The following is a 22,020-nucleotide window of genomic DNA, read 5'->3' on the forward strand; positions in this document are numbered from 1 at the left end:
CGGTAATCGCCCGATTTCGCATCAGTGTTTCATAACCGTTGTTGTCTTGAATGTGCCCAGGCGTTGCGGTGTCGCGAAATAATGACGTAAAAACAATCGGCAACTCCACGCATGCGTACTGCAAATCCAACGCTGATGCAAGAAATTTTCGGCGTAGTGCACGTCGAGGGACAAAACTGACCAGATTTCCAGTTTTTTCAGTCCGCCAACATGTCAGGAGACGAGGTAAGATAACGTGTCTCGAGTTACACTTCAACATTTATATCTTCATCAGTTGGGTGTCAGTGCCCATAAATGAATTATAAACCCAGATTGTGGTGTAGAATGACTTAAGGCCTCTTGAACTGCAATTCTCCTCACTGTTCCCCTCCCTGGCTGCTGGTCTCACATGGCGAGCAGCAAGGATCAAGCTGGACAAAATCAAAAGACAATAAAACAAATAGATTTATCGTGTACTGTATGGTTGTGGAGCAAATTAATACTCAACGTGGCGCGTCAATCATCCTCGGTAAAAATGAATTGATCAAACCAGCAGGCTATTACAGGCTAGCCTTAGCTCCCTAGCCACCTTACAGAGCTTGATTACTGTGCTGCCGAGATGACAGCCAGTATCTTTCACCACGGACAGAGGCTTGCATTCTGCTAGCTAGACATCCGTGATGCCAATCAGTGAATTTGTCAGATCGCTGTCGGTTGTTGACTACGGGTGGGAGTCGCCAGGCACCTCACGATTCGGTTCCGATTCAGAGGGCTACGATGCGATAATAAAACGGTTATTGATGCATCGACATTTTTCATTTCAGTACATGATTTAATTTTCCCACTATGACTACTTGCTACTTTTAAAACATAGCATCTTTGTAATGACCCGTAATTAAAATAAAAAGATGAATTGACTTCCATTATCTTTTATTAATACAGTAACAAATAGGAGATGTGTCAACTGAAAGGTCACGTTTCCCAGCATTGCAAAGAACCAGCAAGAAAAGAAACAAAAGTGTTCCTGTGGCAGCATCCTTGTTGTAAATTAAGACGGGCTTCAGCGAAACTTCAGCAATCACTTGATAACATTAAAAACTGCCCTCATTCATAAATAAATAATAAAGAATTCAGCCGAAATCTTCCTTTTATGTGCAATGAACACAGAATCCCTCAGACAAAAAGAAACAAAACATCTTGCTGTGTATTAAAATCAAAAACAGCTTTCATACAAAAACAACAGAATTCTGTACCAGCTGTCATACAAGGCTAACGCTTTCTGTGGAATATTTTGGTAAAACATTAAATGATGGAGAAAATACAAATAATAGGCCACAATGAAATCATGGAAATGCATGGAAGTGCAACTTAGCAAATGTGCTTAGCTGGTGAATGCTGGAATGTGTAAGTTTTTGTGTAAGAACAGGAATTGGTCTACATGCTCCAGTTAAGTGTAAGTGTGCTCCGCTGTGCAGTAACCATATCCCCTGCACATGAGACACGAGCTGCCAGTCATCGGTAATAAAGTGCGCAGTTACGGTGACATAAGATTCTATGGCAATGGATGTCCACGCAACTCATGTTATTGCTATCTTACCCGCTTCCCTCAATGATCCTATGAATTTGGTTTTGGTTTCGTTGTAGAGTGTGGGTATCACTATGTCGGTGAAAAAACGTTGAGATGGGATGTTGTATCTGGGCTCCAAAGTGTGCAGCATTGCACGAAAGCCCTGGTTCTTAATGACTGAGTAGGAGCGCATATCGTTGGCAGTAAAAGTTGCGATTGACTTTGTGATTCGCTTCGCCCTTTCCAAGTTCGGTGGAAGTTTTGATATCACTTGTTCAGTTGTTCTCTGGTTGGCAGCAGCTACAACCGGCTGTTTTTCCTCCAACTCCATGGGGAAATGTGAAATATAGTTCCTCATGTTTGTTGTGTTCCCAAAATATTTTATTTTAGTTAAACACAAATTGCATATAGCATGGCTCTTGCCCAGGTCCCTTTTCCCTTCAACTTCATAGAAGCCAAAATGCTTCCATACTCTGGCTTTTAAGCCAGAGGGTGCCGGTTGGATTGTATCCAACTTTGGTCGCTCACACTCAGCCATCCTCACCGAAACTGAAGAAGTAGCCTAGCTTAGAATGTAAACACGACACACATGTTTTACCTCCGTTACTTTTCACCGTCCAGTTGGTTCGTTCAGCGGCAGCCGTAAGGAGCATACAACCCAGTCAAGAATTGAGCTTTAAATTTCCGATTGTTGCATTTTCTGCATCGAGACGTAATTTTTTATGAGAGACTCTCGATGCAGCTAAGAATCAATTTTTTTCCCTCACCCCTATTATTGACCCACCATCTCACATATTCATAATGCAGCTTATGAATTATCGTCAGAGCCGAAAGCATCATATATGGAATATTATGCTGTTTTGTATCATCTGTTGTGTCTTGATTTTTAACTTAAATTTTCTCCTTAAGATGATCTTTGACCCCAACATGACCAAGAAGAAGAAGAAGAAGAAGAAGCCTTTCATGCTGGATGAAGATGGAGGGGAAGGGCTTGGAGTAGAAGAGTCCAAGGAGGTGGAGGCCAAGGAGTTGGAACCAGAAGGAGGCGATGAGAAGGAGCTGGATCTGGATGAGGATGAAGGAAAAAAGAAAGGTATTTGCTGACTGGGACATGTCGCAGTTCCAGTTTTTGATACTGTGTTATGCAATCTACTCTACCGCGAGAGTAGGTGCAATTAACCTAAAGGTCAGAGTACAGTGCTCAGTACTGGAGACATTGCTGGTTCAAATCCCTTCACCCACAAGTTAATGTGTAAATTTACAGTATCTGTTGCTCAAGGTACCCTTGGTACTTCACCTCAGTTGGAAGAAGGACTGGGTGATAATGACAATCAAATATCACAATATTTGATTTGACTGAATGCTTTGAGAAAGCAAGTAGATGCATTCATTGGACATTTCGCTCAGATAAAAGTCAAATTAGTTCAGAAAATTTAAACTTTACTGTAATGCAGTCTTTTAGACCAAGGAATGACAACAATTAAGTTATAATCACAATATTAAGATAACCAAATTCCCAGACAATTTCTAGTCACATGTCACAGCAGTTGGTATTATATTTTGATATGTTGCCCAGTTTAAATTGGGAGCGGTCTGCAGTGGATGAATTTGGCTAATTAACAGCCCTTATTTGTATGAATTTTTGTGGGAATACAAACTAAGGCAGTACTGACAGAGAGGGTATGTCAGTTAAAGCATTTCTTTTGAATGCAGTCACAGTTTTTGTCCTTTTTGATGACGCTCTATAGCAATTTTCAATGAGTAAACAAGTAGAAATTAAGTATCTTGCCCAAGGACACCTTGACAATATATATGGCTGCTGGTGTATATATGACTGAACTGATGCAGGAGTTCAATGTGCAGTCTCTATGACTAGGTTATGGGATAGTCTCTGTAAATGCTAAGCCAAGCTACTTCTAGTTTTCGGAACAAAGTTGTGAATGAAGGCAAGAGGACTCTTACAAGAGTCCTCCAGCAGGGCATTTTATTAGTGAATTGAATTTCCTCTTTTAAAGGATGCAATCCTATTGAAGTTTTGGACAGAGACTCTTGATTTCAATTTAGCAACCAGTATGAATTACGCTAGTGAAACGAGAGCATGATGGAAAAAAAGCAAATAGGATGGTGGAAACCTTCTTAGCTTTTAATGCTGATGATGATAGTGTTAGGCACTCAGTGGAACTGGAATACACAGTGATTGTTTTTTGCTTCATTTTCCTTAGAGCCATCTGATGATCTTGATGACCTGAACTTCTTCAACCAGAAGAAAAAGAAGAAGAAACCAAAGAAGGTGTTTGATAATGAAATTGAGGAGGGTATAAAGGTCAGTTGCTATTTATCCCACATATAGTAGTTTGTTTTTCTAGTTTTCCCTCGTACAGTGTCTACAATTATCAAAAGTGAATAAGAACAGTAAACACATTTAGTGTGTATCAGCCAACCTGATCCAAAACTGGCTTTGAAAATTGCTGTCACACTAAACTGCTGTGATATCACATAAATGGAATTATTCTATATGACCAATATACATCAAATTGGGTTCATTTGTGGAATGTCATGCAAATAACTCACACCTCACACATTCTCTTGCCTCTTCCTGTTATGTCTGTGCTTGCGTCCCTTCTGACTACCTCATTCTCCTGATCCATCTCAGTTCTCTCTCTCTCTCTCTCTCTCTCTCTCTCTCTCTCTCTCTCTCTCTCTCTCTCTCTCTCTCTCTCTCTCTCTCTCTCTCTCTCTCTCTCTCTCTCTCTCTCTCTCTCTCTCTCTCTCTCTCTCTCTCTCTCTCTCTCTCTCTCTCTCTCTCTCTCTCTCTCTCTCTCTCTCTCTCTCTCTCTCTCTCTCTCTCTCTCTCTCTCTCTCTCTCTCTCTCTCTCTCTCTCACACACACACACACAAACAAGTACTCAAAATACACCCATGTTGATGGTCTTCATCATGGCAGTAACTAAGTTATTGGTTTCTTTGGTTTAACCAGGAGCTAAAGATTGAAGGTGAGCAGACAGAGGTGATGGAGGAGGATGACTTGGATCTGATGCTTCCTGCCAAGAAGAAAAAGTCCAAAAAAGTTGACTTTGAGGAGGGAGAGATACTGGAAAAAGACGACGGTAAGGAAAGTGGCATCTTTAAAGTAGGGAGAAAATGAAATGAGGAGAAAAAGCTTTGCCTTCCCATAGAAATTTGAATTTTTTTGTGTTTTCCTCCAAAAGATACAAAACATCAGACTCCACAGTCCCTCTTTTGAGCCTATCGTTATATAATTGCTTCTATATTCCTCTGCTATATGCTTATCTTTTTTTTAAATTATTATTATTATTATTTCCGATTTTTCCCTTTTTCTCCTAATTTAGTGGCCAATCGCTCCCTATTCTTAGTTCAAACACCCACCCTCATACTGCATGCGTTCACCATCTGCATCTCTCCGGCCGGCAGTCTCTAAGGAGACACCTCGCCACTTTTGTGACAAGGCGAATCCAGGCCGAATCACTGCTCTTTCCGACACACCCAGAGATGCATTCATGTGACGAACACAAGCTGACTCCGCCCCCCTCCCGAAGACAGCGTTGCCAATTATTGCTGCTTCATCAAATCCGGCCATAGTCGGATCTGACGAGACTGGGGCGGGAAACCCCGTCCCCAGTGGGCAACTGCATCGACACAAAGCCGATGCTTAGACCGCTACACCACCGCGGACCCGTTCCTATATGCTGATCTTAAGTTATTGTTTTAATAATAGTGTATTTGTTAATATTGTGTGTTCTATGGTCGGTTTATTATGACCTTATATCTTTTATGTATGTAAACACTTTGTAGCTTTTTTGAAAAGTCCTAAACAAATAATTGTTATTATTAAAACTATGTAAAGTCAATCAAATGGTATATGTTTTGTCCAGTTTGGTTGGACACTAATTATTTTAGAGCTAGTGTAATATTGTATTTTTTCATATGTTTCCAGTTCTGGAGGATGATGAAGGAAAGAACAACGATGGCATTTCTTTCAGCCCCTTAACAGGACCGGCATGGGCTGGCTCGGAGAGAGACTACACTTATGACGAGGTAGGACGGTTGGAACACACTTTCACACGTATGCGTTCAAAAGCCCAGTTTGGACTGGGTAAGAGACACCAATGCTGTTCAGAATTTACACCGATGAGACACTGATAAGCCTTCACCAGAAAGTGCCTGCAGGTCCCGTGAAATGAAAAAATGTATTTTCTTTCTTGTTAGTTCTTTTATCTGCACCAAGACTTGTTGTTTACAAACAAATGTATTCGGATCATATACTCCATTACAAAAATGCTCTTTCAACAGCTAAAACATCCTATTATGCAAATATCAATACGGTTGAAGGAAATACTGGAACTCTCTTCTCCACAGGTAAAAGGTTACTAAATCCACCTGATACCAATATGAACAGTAACCTTTCCAATGAACAAGGCTCTGCTTTTTTGAAGTTTTTGCAACTTCAAAATTAGTACCATTCATGAGCAGCTAGCCTCTGCTAACATTATGCAGACTTACCATCAGCAAGCACCATGAAACTGTCCTCATCCACTCTCCTATGTGACTTCAGTCTTCCAACTGAAAATCACATTTCTGAACTTAATACTAAGTTTAGCAACTCCACGTCAGAATCGGAATCATGTTTATTGGCCATGTAGGTTTGCACATACACGGAATTTGACTCTGGTTTCGTGGCTCTCAGTGTACTTGCTATAGAATAACAACACTACAACACAACAATCTTCAGATATATACACAAGAATTGACTTATACAGGCAAATTAAGAGGTGATAAAGTGCAATGGTGCAGAGAATATACATCACCTGGATCCAATTCCCACAACCCTAGTTAAAACGTGCCTGCCTTCTAACGTCACCCTGATAACCTCATCATCAATTCCTCTCTGTCCACTGGTATAATTCCCCCTTCACTGAAGGTTGCCATAATCGGACCAAATCCGAAAAAACTTAATTTAGATTCTACTGACCAAAACAACTACCAGCCTATTCCCAATTTACCATTCATCTCCAAAATCCTTGAGAGGGTAGTTGCATCTCAACTCCAGATCTACCTTGATAACAATAATCTCTTTGAACAGTTCCAATCTGGCTTTCACCCCTAAACATAGCACAAAAACAGCCCTGGTTAAGATCACTAATGAACCCCTTTGTGCAGCTGACTCCGGTCTACTCTCTATCCTCATCCTCCTTGACCTCACCGCAACCTTTGGTACTATATCCCATCAGCTCCTCATGGATTGTCTGGCTAGCATTGGCGGCATTGTGTACCAGTGGTTTGCTTCCTACCTTACAGAGAGGGCATTGTGTACCAGTGATTTGGTTCTTACCTTACAGACAGGACACATTTTGTACAAATTCAGAATTACCGGTCAGAAAGTTTGATAGTTCGTCATGGAGTTCCACAGGGTTCAGTGTTGGGGCCACACCTCTTTATTATTTACCTCCTCCCTCTTGGCAACATCCTCCGGCACTATAGTATCCATTTCCACTGCTATGCTTATGATAGACAGCTTTATGTGTCCACTAAGCCCACTTCCACTCTCTCTTCCAGTACCCTTACTGTTTGTCTCCATGATGGATGACTAACAATTTTCTGAAGTTCAACAGTAGTAAAACTGAGCTACTCTTCATTGGCACTAAATCTACACTCTCAAAAACTAATATTTGCTCACTCACCATTGCTGGAGCCACCATACCTGTCTCTGCTCAGGCTAAGAGCCTTGGTGTTATCCTAGAGAGTACCCTTTCCTTTTCTAGTCATATAAACCAATGTCTCCCGGATTGCCTTTTTCCATCTGCGAAACATCTCCACACTATGCCCTGTTTTAACACAACACTTCACAGAAGTCTTATGCTACATTCAGACCAAAGGCGTCGAGAGAGTTGGCGCCGCTTTGTTCACCAGAGTTTGGCCACCAGCTCCGCCAGGTGTGTTCGAACAGAACGCGAATTCGCTGTGTTGACGTCACAACAAGCAGTCTAGTTACACCAACGCTGCTAGCAAGTTTGCTAGACCGCACACAACAAATACCACACACGAGCAGTTTGTGTTTACTTGTGATCATCATGGATGAGCGACAGAGATCAGTTGGGGTGGCTCTGCTTTATATCAACTTGCACCGCCGAAACCAGCGTCAGCGTTCTGTTTGGGTTCATAGCATAAATCGGAGACGTGCCCAGCTTGGCGAATTTCACCGGAATTCTGGGTAGGGGGCGTGTATTCTTTCCCAACATGAAGGCGGGTTCTAACCCTACTTGAAGGTGATTGGCTATCGCCTGGCGAAATCTTCGCCCGAGTTGGACATTTTTGAACTCCCGCGAAGGCGCGTTCATCGCTCGATTCGCCCAATTCGCAACGCCCATAATTTCGCCGCGAATTATTCCGCCCATTCGCCTCCTCCAATTGACTTTGCATGCATTCGCGCCGCCCAAAAAATTCTCGCCGCCTTTGGTCTGAACGTAGCATTAGTCAATGCTTTGGTCACATCACGCATTGACTACTGCAGTGCAATCCTGGCAGGCATCCCCAGTAAACTTAATCGCCGACTTCAACTCATCCAGAATTCTGCAGCACGGATTATTACACGTTCCAAGTCCACTGACCATATCTCTCCCCTGCTGATTCAATTACAATGGCTCCCTGTGTCACAGCGGATTAATTTTAGGATTTTATTATTAACATTCAAAGCTCTTCATAATCTATCCCCTACTTATCTCACAGACCTCCCTCAGACTTAAACTCGCTCCCTGCAGTCTTCACCAGCAGGTCTATTGGCACTACCAGCCATCAACTTCAGTACAATGGGTACCAGGGCATTCTCCTGTACAGCACCCAAACTCTGAAACTCCATTCCCCATCACATCTGCTTATACTCCATTACAGAAAACAAACCACTCTTAAAACCCACCTTTTTAAACTAGCATACCCACTTTAACAGCGTCAAATTCATCCTTTTTTTTTTTAACTCCTGCTGATGTATGCTCTATTGCGTTATTGTGTGTTTTATTGTTTACTGCGCTAATGTTTTTTAATGCTTGGTTTTATTGTGTAAGGTGAGCTTGAGTGTCATGAAAGGCAGCTTTAAATAAAATGTTTATTATTGTTATTAATTTACATCCATATAACACAATACTGTGGAAATTCACAAAATAACTTTTATTTTTGTATTTATAATAATTTTTCGCAGTATTTGAAGAGGTGTGCATAAGACTGGCATGACACTGTCATAGCCATGACATGACACCTGTCATAAACATGAAGGAATCTAAATGTTTGAATGTTGTCATTATCATCATATTAATTATGTAATTTTTAATGCAAATTTGACATTGTTTGAGATGTCTTTGTTGTAGCAACCCAAGTGGAACCGAGCCTCCCGATTTGATGTATTTCGCGCATCTGTAGCTCAAAAACAGACATCTCAAACAATGTCAACTTTGTGTGTGACTGAGCCATGGCAGAGCAATTTCAATGATGAAGGGTCACGTTTCAAGCTATCTGGGCCCTCATCAGGTAACTTCAATGGCCTCAGACATGTGGATGGATTGAGTAGTAGTCCATCTTCCAGTGCAGCTTGTAGCTGACCCATTCCTCCTGCGTGTAAAATATTAACATTGACCCATTCCTCCTGCTTGTAAAATATTAACATTGACAGGGAGGAGAGGGATTTCCCTTGAATGTCCTATGCTTCGGCAACAGTGTGGGGAGGGGCACTGACTCTTACTTGTCACACTAGCAACTTGCTTCATAGCTGTAGTGATGATATGAGCTATGTTACATTCTGCATTCACTTGATTAACACCTGACTTCAGCTGTACAGACTCAAATGTATCAGACAGTATTTTTGCCCTCTCTCCATAAACGTCACGTTGCACTCCCTTTGTGACAATGGTTTTCACCAAGTAAAACATTTCAATCATTTTCTCTTCTTTGTGGACATAATTGCCAAATGCCTGACTGTCACAGAATGCACAACAGAGACATTGGCAAAAGGAATCAAAGGCACAAGTATTGTTTACACAAAGAAGGGGTTTGCTGACTTTAGCAGGCTGTTTGGCCATGTAGTTGCCATTTCTTAGAAGACAAACTTTGGTTTGTTTTCTTTTCAAGTTAGGATCTGCATGTGACCACTCAGGGCAAGGATTAAGGTGGGAAGAACTCCTCTTTTTAGGTGGAAGAGCAAGGCCTCTCCTGTTCATCCCTTGGTAGATGCCGCTCCCCTGTTATTGTATGTTCATCTTCTGATATTGCAAGGGCCTCCTGATGTTGCTGCCCCATGACCTGATGTGGATTCCTCCACCTTTAAGATCTTTTTTTAAGTGTGTGCTGAAATCTTCACAGGTGCAGAGAACAGCTTCATCTTACCTTCAATATGCCTTAGGTAACGGACAATGAAGCGGTCTGTATGTATCCTGTTTTGACTAGAGGGGCTTTTATTTTGAAAACTACTCACTGATACTTACCTAGTTCCTACCGCGAGCGAGAGAAAAGAGAAAACAGTGAAGTGTATTTTATTGGCACCCCCCGAAGAGGCACAAGCTCTTACATTGGTTTTGGGATTTCCAATAAATCTAAGATCATCATTTCAAGTGTCAGACCATCTTTCGGAGGGATATGCTACGAATGGGGTGCAGGGTAACGTCACAGCCTATAAAATATAATGCTTAATATCTCAAAAAACCTTACAGCACAAACGTTTCTTTTAACGGCACAAATGGACACAAACCGAACACTAACGAAAGAGACCAGTTTTGAACGATTTGGACAATAATGGGATGCAGAGTGACATCACCGCCTATAAATATAATGCTTAATATCTCAAAAACCATTACAGCACAAATGATAGTTTTTGCGACACAAATCAGCACAATGTAGCACTGATGAATGATAATATTTTTATCCATGTTCTGGTTACATGGGTTGTCAACTTCAAGAAGGTCACATACCCATATCCGGCTTTCCACCCGCAGACGTCCGACCAACCCGAAGGTAACATGGGGATTCGAACCAGTGATCTTGGTGTTGATAGGCAACGGAATAGACTGCCACGCCATCCAGATGCCCTCCAAAAGACATTTTAAACACTATAATAAGAGCAGAGCAGTACAATATATGGATAAACAATACATACAATATATATACACAACACTCTCCAAGGTCTTTAACGTCGATATTTGTACACCTTGGGCTGTGTGCATTACTAGCCTTATGTCATGTCATGTTTATGACTGTCATGCCAGTCTTATGCACACCCCTTCAAATAAAGTTTAAAGTTATGTCATCCCACACTTGCAGGGTTACACTAAAAAAATTTAAAAATATCCAATGAACAGGGAGCAACACTGAGAGGAGATGGGTGATCTTCTAACCCCAAATAGAAACTAGCCAGGGGCAAATCGATGTCCTCATTCCTCTAAAAATGCTCGGTCATTATTGGCTGTCAGTCAGATCAAACAAAATCTCACCCGATCATTCTGTTTCATTCAGATAGATGACAAATCATGGACATTTCCACTGCCATGAATGTATTTTCGTGGGACCTTTTAAAATGTCCTACTGTCTTCACTCAAAACTTGAACTTAGGTAGTTGTGAATCAACGTTTAAGGGTAAAATTGGTGTTTAGGCATCTGTAATGTTTTGGGGTCAGAGAGGGGTGTTGGAGTGGTGCGATTTTAAGAAATAAGACCAGTCACAAAATATACCTCTGTGTGACTGAGAAATAAGACCAGTCACACAGAGGTATATTTTGGTAAGTCTAGAGTAGTTTTTATTTTCACATTTGTTTTATTTACGGAACAGGCCTGGTATTTCGTTCTTGCTGCCATTTTAAAAGGTCTCAAAGGGTTTTCAATTAAGGGGATAGCCTAAATTTTGTCTTTATTCTTCATATGTCAATGCAAATTCATTTCTCATCTCCTCATAGGTTCTCCTTTGCCATTCAACCAAATCATAAATCGTCAGTTCTTTTGGTGCATTCAAAACGGTGTAGAAGAAGATTTTATTTCTAGTGTTGACAGATAACTTCAGTTCTGTTGTGGTTGCACTTAATCGGTTCTGTTGTTTTTATATTTGGGGTTAGTTCGTTGGCATACGGTGACATTAAATCCGCCATTAGGAATAGTGGACATAGTGAGTGCTAACCAAGAGTGATGTGGTTCACTCCCTCATCTCAGCTGCTGAACCGTGTCTTCAACATCATGAGAGAGAAGAACCCAGACATGGTGGCTGGAGAGAAGAGGAAGTTCGTTATGAAGCCTCCTCAGGTGGTCCGAGTGGGAACCAAGAAGACCTCCTTTGTCAACTTCACAGACATCTGTAAACTGTAAGTCTCCCTTGCGCACCCTTCTGGGTTATACTCTTTTCATCCATTGTAAATCACTTTTCTATATATATCTATTAGGCTTAATATTAGTAATAGGGTGCTCAAGTCCCTGACTATTTGTATCTGTATCAATATTGATATGGAGGTTCATAGTGGTTTATGGTGGCTCTCCTTGTAAAAAGATACCTAGAATTTTATTTTTTCTTGCCATCATAGCTATTCATTGGATTAGATTTATTCAACAAAAGAGAAGGAAAATAGTAATTTAAAGGCAATTTTTGACAGTATCCTGGACCATATCCTCCAACTTTTTAGCATTAATTTCAGCTGAACAGTGCCTGTAAATAGAGCTTACATGTGGTTCTTTGCAGGTTGCATCGTCAGCCAAAACATCTCCTGGCTTTCCTGTTGGCCGAGTTGGGTACAAGGTAAGATACCTCCTTTTAATTTTCAGTGAACTTTCATTATTTATTTATTTGGGTTCTTTGCAGGATTATTTAACCTTAGTCGCCAGAGTAAATTATTATTTACAGTGATGGCACAAAATATAACATAAAAATGTTCATGTTTTAATGTGGTAAATAAACTGTTATTTATTGAATGCCATTCAAAACCCAGTCACAAAAGGTTCGCAAAGGAGTTTAGAAACATAAAATCACGTGAAATGATAAGTAGATAAGTAGAAAAAGTCATTCACAAAAAGAAAAGCCTGAGAATGATATTTAAGAAACTTTTGAAAAGATGAGAAATGTCCCATGTTCCTTAAGGTCTTCCCAACATCTTGAAGCTTTTATGACAAAGGCCTGAGCGCCATGAGGACTGGGGGGGGGGCAGTTAGGGAGTTCTCTGTTATTGCATGATATTGGCATTTTTTCCATTTTTTTTTTTTTGGCATATTTTTGCATTTTGATTGATTTTGGCTTTTTTGTTATTGGAATGATTGGAATGATAGAGAAGATTAGCATGGCCCCTGTGCAAGGATGACACGTAAATTCGTGAAGTGTTCCTCACTTTTTTGGGGCGCAGTGATTAGCGTGGTCACTTCACAGCAAGAAGGTGCTGGGTTCGAGCCCCGGGGTAGTCCAGCCTTGGGGGGGTTGTCCTCTGTGTGAAGTTTGCATGTTCTCCTCGTGTCTGCGTGGGTTTCCTCTGGGTGCTCTAGTTTCCTCCTACAGTCCAAAGACATGTAAGTCAGGTGAATCGGCTGTACTAAATTGTCCCTAGGTGTGAATGTGTGAATGTGTGTGTGCGGGTGGGGGGGGTCTGGCCTGGCGGCCTGTCCAGGGTGTCTCCCCGTCTGCCGCCCAATGACTGCTGGGATAGGCTCCAGCGACCCTGTGCAGTTTCAGTTTATTTTTTTTAGTTTATTTCGAACGTTAAAAAAAATTAAAATGTATAATAAAGAAAAAAAATCAAAACAAGCAAACAATATCATCATCGAACATTTGTTTCAAATCTCGGCAGTTCAAAAAGGAGTAGGCAGAAGTTAAAAACTCTTCTAGTCCTACCCCCTTTTTCTATTTTAATACTTCAACAGTGAACTGTGTGATTTAAATGAAAACTCAATCATCTACCACCAGTGACCATGACGTCTAGTAAATCAAACAAAGATAATTCATTCAGCAGAACAAGAACAAAGCAATCAAAGCAAGTGCAGAGCAAACATTAAAACAACTCAAGAACAACTCAAACGAGAGGTCACAGCTCCATCCCGTATCTGTTCAAAATATTAATTTTAAAGAGTCTTTTAAGTTTGATTATTGTTTCACGTGTTTTCATTTCATCACTGCAATTGTTCCATATCTTGACTCCTTTGGTTGTGACACAATGATATTTTGCATTTGTCCTTACTGGGTTGTGTTTAAACGTACATGTTCCTCTCAGGTCATAATTACTTTCCCTCAACTGGAACAACCCCTGGATACTGTTGGGTACTTTATGATTTAATACTTTGTACATGATTTGAACAGTTTTAAAGTCCACCAGATCTTTGAATTTTAGTGTTTTTAGTTTGATAAAGAGTTGGTTTATTGGTTCTCTGTAATTGGCTTTGTTTACTATCCTTATGGCTATTTTTTGAATAATGAAGATTGAATCAGTGGTGGTTTTATATGTGTTCCCCCACACTTCCACACAGTAGGTGATGTATGGAAGCATGAGGGAACAGTACAAGGTGTAAAGTGAAGCTTGATTTAGAAGATCTTTGACTTGGAATAGTATTGCAATTGATTTGGATACTTCAGCCTTGGTATAATTTATATGTGGTTTCCAACATAATTTATTGTCCACTATTACCCCAAGAAATTTAATTTCAGTCACTCTTTCTATTTCTGCATTGTTAATCAGTTAATCATGAGTTTCTTGATTGAGTTAATTTTACGGTTACCAAAGATTGTAAATTTTGTTTTACTTAAATTCAGGATAAGCGGTTTGGATAATGGATGGATGGCATTTTTTCTTTAAAGTATTTATATGAGGGAACTTGGTGCACAATTAAAATTACTGCCTGCAAAATGAAAAAGGGACCTTCAATGGGCGAAGTATTGAGGCATTAAAAGTAAATTGACAAGCTAGGCAAAGAAAATACTAACAGACGTTTGCAGCTAGATTTGTTAGCTCATGCAAACTTTAAAATGTGTATGATAACTGTGTTAACGAGTACAATTTTTGTTCTACTTTTTTCCCCTCTCTACAGCGGTTCCATAGACGGAAATAATCAGCTTGTAATCAAAGGCAGATTTCAACAGAAGCAGATAGAAAATGTCCTGAGAAGATATATTAGTAAGTGGGACTGTTGCATTGCTACAAAAAATATTTAAAATAAAAAGAGCAGGATGTAATGTGTAGAAACTATACTTTATAACCTACAAAATTCTTGTTTACTAATGTGTTTCCAACGAGGGACCCAGTCAAACACTATCCAGCGTTGCTTTGTATATTTGGCAAAAGAAATGAAAGATTGGTCTAATGTTAACATAACAGCAGAAAAACATTGATATGGATCAGAATCAGGATCAGGAAGATTTATTTGTCATTTCATTTCATGTACTTGCGTACATGAAATGAAACGAAATATCGTTTCATTGTCAGTACCATGGGTCAAGGGAGAAGCAGTCACTCCTATTCTGTACAGAGGGTTATGTTTTATTATGTATCCCAATATAGGTAATTGCCATTGTCATTTTTTTGCCCAAAGTGTTAAGTTTTTCTACTTGACCAGCTCTTTCGTCCGCACATATCCAGCCATCACCTTTTCTACGTCTTCATTGTAATGTAAACCACATTTGGCTGGTGAAATCATGAAAACCACTTGCTTATATTTTGGAACCCACACTGTAGCCAGTGGATTAATTGGTCAGTTTTCCTTGCAAATCCCTTGACAACATCCTTTTCTCTCTTTGTCCCCATGTCAAATTCTGTCTCTCTCAATGTACCCTCTTGTCAACGTGACTTTGCGCTAACTCTCCGCCTCCGTCTTTCAACAGAGGAATACGTGACATGTCATACCTGCCGTTCTCCAGACACCATCCTCCAGAAGGACACTCGCCTCTACTTCCTGCAGTGCGAGACGTGTCACTCCCGCTGCTCCGTCGCCAGCATCAAGGCCGGCTTCCAGGCTGTCACAGGCAAGAGGGCACAGCTCCGTGCCAAAGCCAACTAAAGGTCACATAATGAGGGGTTTGGCTTCCTTCTCTGTGGCCCCCTCTTTTCTCTTCAATATTGGCTGGAGCTGGGGTTGGGTGCCCACTTGATTTGTAACTGGACTCTCTGAATCAGACTGCGGGAGGGTTTGGCTGTTTATTAGCTGTGCCATGTCACCCGACAAGGGAGCGGGAAAGTGTCTGGAGCCAAGAGTCTTCTAGATGAGACGGGCGTTTTAAAGGCACCACAAGCAGATGATGTGTTAGACAAATGTTATGTTGCTTATGAACACCTCCACCTTCCTAACCTCAAGGTTTTTTTTTTAACCATTTGCTGTGATTCTCATTCCTTCCAAACAAACCCAAACTGAATCCCCCCCTCCCATTGCAAGCATCCCATGCATCAAACTATTTGATAGCAAAGTTCTTTAAAATGTAATTAAACTCACCTACAACCAGAGTCAATGCTCAGTGATACCTCTAGCCTTGTGATTCTCTATAATTCTTTTTTTGTTTTGTTTTTTCAATCTCAACATTTTTTTTGTGCCTGTTCTTTTTCTGATGGGTTAACATATCCTTGAAATGCCAGCACATTTTAATGAGCCTGGGTCCTTGGATGATTCCAGATTTTTGTTTTTTGTTTTTTTTCTGTAAAAAAAAGGAAGATTTCCCACCTTGAGAAGTCGGAGAGTCACCATGCTACAGTGTACATGAGTGAGTTTTCACCAAGTTGTCTATGGTTGGCCCTTGCATAGACATGATTTGAATCGTAATTTTGTCAGTGGCATTTTGCCACAACTAAACTATCAGGGTTGCTTTGGATGAAGAGTCTACACAACTTAAAATTAATGGAGATTCTGTGTGTGAGAAAGGTTGAAATTCTACCGTGTGTCTTTTTAGTGCTTTTATGGCATGAATAAGACTTTTTTCTGACTTATTCCACAGTTTAGATTAGGAAATAATTTCCAGTGTGAGATTTATTAAATGGAAGACTGTGAAAACTGAGTGTCCAAAAATGTGTGTGGGTTTTTTTTTCTTTTTCTAATGAGTTTCTGGCTTATCTATTAGTGGAAGACCCATTTAATGACTTCCTACCCTAACTCCACATTCTGCCTTCGGTTACAAACCATTTCAGAGTCGGCACTTGAGACCTAAAAGGTTGTTGTGTTGCTGTTGAGCCCACTGAGGCAAATTTGTAATTTGTGATATTGGGCTATACAAATAAAATGGATTTGATTTGATATATCAGAGGAGTAAATGAATTTTCACCATAAGCAACCTAGACAGTGGAATGCTTTCAGTCCAAAATGAGATTGACAATTTGAGGACTTTTAAACCTAATTTCTGACAATTTTTTTAGATCTTTTAATATGATTGAGCACATTAACCCTTAGCTCACAAGACAGGAAGATTTGAGAAGGCAGAGTATGTTGTAATTTTGAAAAACTGAACAGTCAAGTTCAGGTAGCTGGTCCTTCATAGGCTCAGCATTTTGAAATGCAGGATATGAGTAAGACATATGACTTTAGTATTTAATGAGCCTATTAATTTTCAATTTAAGGCAATTTTAATTAAATCCTGAAAGTACATTGAACGTAAGCACTTTGGGTGTCTAGATAAAAAGCACTCTATAAATGTAATCCATTATTATTATAGTACATGAACGTGGATGGGTGACACAGGAAAAACCAATATTAAGTGTCTTAGGTGTTGGCCCACCAGGAGCCTCCAGAACAGCGTCAATGCTCCTTGTTATAGATTCTACAAGTCTCTGACTCTAGAGGAGGGATGAACACCATTCTTCCAAAAGATATTCACTCATTTGGTGTTTTGAGGATGGTGGTAAAGAGCGCTGTCTAACACGTCGGTCCAAAATCTCCCATAGGTGTTCAATTGGGTCAAGATCTGGTGACTTTTGAAGGCCATAGCATATGATTTACGTCATTTTCATAATCATTAAACCATCAACAAAATATGCAGTGACCCCTCGTGCCTGTGGATGAGGGCATTGCTGACCTGGAAGAGATCACTCCCATCAGGATAGAAATGTCTCATCATAGGATAAAGGTGATGACGCAGAATAATTTTTGTATTGATTTGCAATGACCCTACCCTGGACAAGTGGACCCAAACCATGGCAGGAAAATGCCCCCCCACAGCATAACAGAGCCCCCGGGCCCCCTCACTGTAGGGGTCAAGCATTCAGGTTTTTCCTTTGATTTGCCACCCCTCTATGTACTGCTGCTCATTTTTAAGTATTTCCGATTTACAAGCTGTTTTGCATCTACTTCCGCAGAGGGCCCGAGCTGGGAAGGATGTGTAGCAGGTAAGGGCGATCAAGGATAGAGATGGAAATGTGCTGACAAGTGAGGAGAGTGTGTTGAGAAGATGGAAGGAGTACTTTGAGGGGCTGATGAATGAAGAAAATGAGAGTGAGAGAAGGTTTGATGATGTAGGGATAGTGAATCAGGAAGTTCAGTGGATTAGCAAGGAGGAAGTGAGGGCAGCTATGAAGAGGATGAAGAGTGGAAAGGCAGTTGGTCCTGGTGACACCTGTGGAGGCATGGAGGTGTTTAGGAGAGATGGCAGTGTAGTTTTTAATGAGATTGTTTAACACAATCTTTGAAAGAGAGGATGCCTGAGGAGTGGAGAAAAAGTATACTGGTACCGATTTTCAAGAACAAGGGCGATGTGCAGAACTGTAGCAACTACAGAGGTATAAAGTTGATCAGCCACAGCATGAAGATTTGGGAAAGAGTAATAGAAGCTAGGTTAAGAGGAGAGGTGGTGATTAGCGAGCAGCAGTATGCTTTCATGCCAGGAAAGAGCACCACAGATGTGTTGTTTTCTTTGAGAATGTTGATTGAGAAGTATAGAGAAGGTCAGAAGGAGTTACATTGTGTCTTTGTGGATTTAGAGAAAGCATATGACAGGTGCTGGGAGAGGAGGTGTGGTATTGTATGAGGGAGTCGGGAGTTGCACAGACGTATGTAGGAGTGGTGCAGGACATGTATGAGGGAAGTGTGACAGCGGTGAGGTGTGTGCTTGGAAAGACAGATGGGTTCAAGGTGGAGGTGGGATTATATCAAGGATCAGCTCTGAGCCATTTCTTGTTTGCAATGGTGATGGACAGGTTGATGGACGAGATTAGGCAGGAGTCTCCGTGGACTATGATGTTTGCGGATGACATTGTGATCTGTTGCGAGAGTAGGGTGCAGGTTGAGGAAAGCCTGGAGAGGTGGAGGTATGCACTGGAGAGAATGAAAGTCATAGGAGAGGAATGAAAGTCATAGGAGCAAGACAGAATACATAGGCGTGAACGAGAGGGAGGACAGTGGAATGGTCAGGATGCAAGGAGTAGAGGTGATGAAGGTGTATGAGTTTAAATACTTGGGGTCAACTGTCCAAAGTAACGGGTAGTGCAGTAGAGAGTAGGTTGGACGGTTTGGAGACAAAGCAACAGAGGCAAGATTGATATGGCTTGGACATGTGTGGAGAAGAGATGCTGGGTATATTGGGAGAAGGATAATGAATATGGAGCTGCCAGGGAAGAGGAAAAGAGGAAGGCCAAAGAGGAGGTTTTATGGATGTGGTGAGGGAGGACATGCAGGTGGCTGATGTGACAAATCAGAATCAGAATACTTTATTCATCCCCCAGGGGAAAAGGGGGGATGCAGAAGACAGGAAGAAATGGAAACGGATGATCCGCTGTAGCGACCCCTAACGGGAGCACCCGAAAGTAGCAGTAGTAGTAGTAGTAGTTTGCATCTACTTCCGCCCAGTTATTTCGTTATTTATGAGCCATTGCTCTAATTGGCTGAACAACCCTCCACGTACTGGACATCACATATTCGTGTCCGACCCCGAATAGCAGAAAGGAAAAGATGATGCAGGTATTATCAGCCAAGAAACCAGCAGGGCGTTTTCAGAATAGTAACTCATCATCGAGTTGTAAAGCTGCGATACCCCGGTCGGACATAGGATAGTGCTGCTGTGCAGATTTTGTTTAGCATGAGTCCGGCAGTGGCCCCTAGGCTCTCCGCTCACAGACTTGCAAAATATGCTTGCAGCATTTCAAAGAAGGTTGAATCAGTTCATCTGGATACAACGTTTATTGACAGATACGTTTCATCACTCATCTTTGTGACCTCTTCAGTCTAAACTGACTGCAGGTATAAACAACACAGTTGCATAACGACCGAAACCAACGATAAGTTTCATATGCAAATATGGGCGTGACCATTAACTAGCAGGAATGGGCAACATGATCCAGAAAGGGCCGGTGTAGGTCCAGGTCTTTGTTACTACCAAGCAGTTTTGTTTCCCCCCTTTTTTTTCTCCCCAATTGTACTTGGCCAATTACCCCACTCTTCCGAGCTGTCCTCGTCACTGCTTCATCCCTTCTGCCTACCCGAGTCTACAAATCTATGTTCTTGGTTGACTAATAGAATCAGGTGTGTAACTACCTGGTTGCAACAAAGACCTGCACCCACACCGGCCCTTTCTGGATGTTGCCCAACCCTGAGAGTTTCAATGGCCACGTGTAATATTCACAGAGGATTTGGGAATGTTTGCAATCACAGCATTATAAGATGGCGACAAGTGTACTCTTAGCCCCCCTCGGTTCAGAGATGGTCGTTTCCTCTTAATATCTGACAATGCTGTGATTGCAAACATTCCCAAATCCTCTGTGAATAGTACACATGGCCATTGAAACTCTAGTTAATGGTCACGCCCATATTTGTACATGAAACCGATCGTTGGTTTATGCAACTGTATTGTTTATACATGCAGTCAGTTGAGACTGAAGAGGTCACAAAGATGAGTGATGAAACGTATCTGTCAATAAACGTTGTATCCAGATGCACTGATTCAACCTTCTTTGATTTTCTTACCTGGATTATTGAGCATGCATAAATACTGCCTGCAGCATTCGTCCCGATGAAACATTTAAAATAAGGGCAAATTCGCTGCTCTCCCATACAAACTATATACCAAACGAACTATTTCACGCATGTTCAGGAAAAGCACTCGTTTCTAAATATGTCACCATATGTTTGCAACTTTACATGTCACAGTCATTTGGATAATTTCAGTGGGATCCAGGTCATTGTCTTTGCCATAGTACGCACCAACCCCGCCCCCCGGAAACTATATTGTAACGTGCATGGATAAGAAGACACGCTGGCCGCTGGTTGGCGGGTCTGACCCTTTAGTCGAGCGGTTAGCGATGTCTCCCGCGGTGCGGGCGATACGGGTTCGTTTCCCGGCCGCGGCAGTTCCTGTGGTTGCCCCCCAAATTCGCTACATTGGTGTCAGAAGTGGGATGGAGCGACCGTAAGGCCATCGGAAGCGTAGGCGCCCTGAGGCGTGAAGGAGTTGATATGCTTAAGCGCGGGGACGCGCTTCCCGAAGGAGGGGCAGGGTAGTGTAACGTGCATAGATAAGAAGACACGCTGGCCGCGGACTGGCGAATCTGATCCTTTAGACGAGCGGTTAGCGATGTCTCCCGCGATGCGGGCGATACGGGTTCGCGCCCCGGCCGCGGCAGTTCCTGTGGTTGCCCCCCCCCCCCGAATTCGCTACAATATCATATTGATCCGCACTTCCAAAATATTATATTCGAAATGTTTCAATGTTTATTTACAATTCAAAGATTGGGAATAGATGCAGAAAATTTGTTGGATACCTGCTCATGTAAGGACAATAAAACTGCAGACACGATGGCTAAAAGATCACTAAGTATGAGGCACGTAACTGACATACCATTTGGAACAGGGGAAGGTAACGCACTAATCAAAAAGAAATTATCGGAACTTTGGCAGAAAAAGTGAGATGGGGATATTAGGAGCAGAACATACTGTAGAATACAAAAGACAGTACTGTGGTGGACACGTATTGGGGACAGAATTCAACCCAGGAACTAAGGGTTAAGTCATGGTTGCCCTGGCAGGTTAACGCAGGGTTAAGTTATGGTTGTCCAGCCAGTTTTCTGATTATTCTTGCCACCTCCGCTGAGTCAAGCTGGGGGTTTTGTTTGTCTCGCTGATTTACCGTGGATTAAAGAAAGTTGTCTACACGGCTAAAGTATGAACCTACGGTCTTCTCCGTTACTTCGGCTCTACACTGGTGACCCCGACGTGATCTTCGGATACGTTTTCTGAAACCACACACATTATGGCTACGAACGCCGTTGCAATTAAACTGCCGGAGTTTTGGGAGTCTTCCGCGGCTACATGGTTCGCGCAGGCTGAGGCACAGTTCGCGCTCAGAGACATAACAGCAGACGAGACCAGGTACTACTACGTAGTGGCAGTGCTGGGGTGCGCTACGGCTTCCAGGATAAGCGGTTTCATAACCAACCCACCGGCCGATGGTAAATACGCCGCACTTAAACATCTCCTCCTTGAAACTTTTGAACTGTCAGCAACGGAGAGAGCACGTCGCCTCTTCGCAATTCAGGGCTTGGGAGATGGCAAACCATCGG

The 22,020-nt window shown here is 41.7% G+C and overlaps 1 protein-coding gene and 1 non-coding gene across 2 annotated transcripts; both read left to right on the forward strand.

Annotated features, from left to right (window-relative positions):
• The first annotated feature begins 120 nt into the window (after positions 1-120).
• Positions 121-16,538, forward strand: LOC130107332 (eukaryotic translation initiation factor 2 subunit 2-like). The gene is made up of 9 exons (XM_056273875.1): positions 121-225; positions 2,456-2,639; positions 3,769-3,869; positions 4,524-4,653; positions 5,502-5,602; positions 11,744-11,892; positions 12,264-12,320; positions 14,588-14,673; positions 15,378-16,538. Exons 1-9 carry the CDS (start codon positions 211-213, stop codon positions 15,551-15,553), a joined length of 999 nt encoding a protein of 332 aa, XP_056129850.1. The 5' UTR covers positions 121-210; the 3' UTR covers positions 15,554-16,538.
• On the forward strand, positions 12,802-12,907 carry LOC130108624 (U6 spliceosomal RNA). Its single transcript, XR_008809934.1, has one exon. It is a non-coding gene; the product is annotated as a U6 spliceosomal RNA (small nuclear RNA).
• Positions 16,539-22,020: the final 5,482 nt, after the last annotated feature.

This window comes from Lampris incognitus, chromosome 2, assembly GCF_029633865.1.
Source record: "Lampris incognitus isolate fLamInc1 chromosome 2, fLamInc1.hap2, whole genome shotgun sequence".
NCBI lineage: Eukaryota > Metazoa > Chordata > Actinopteri > Lampriformes > Lampridae > Lampris > Lampris incognitus.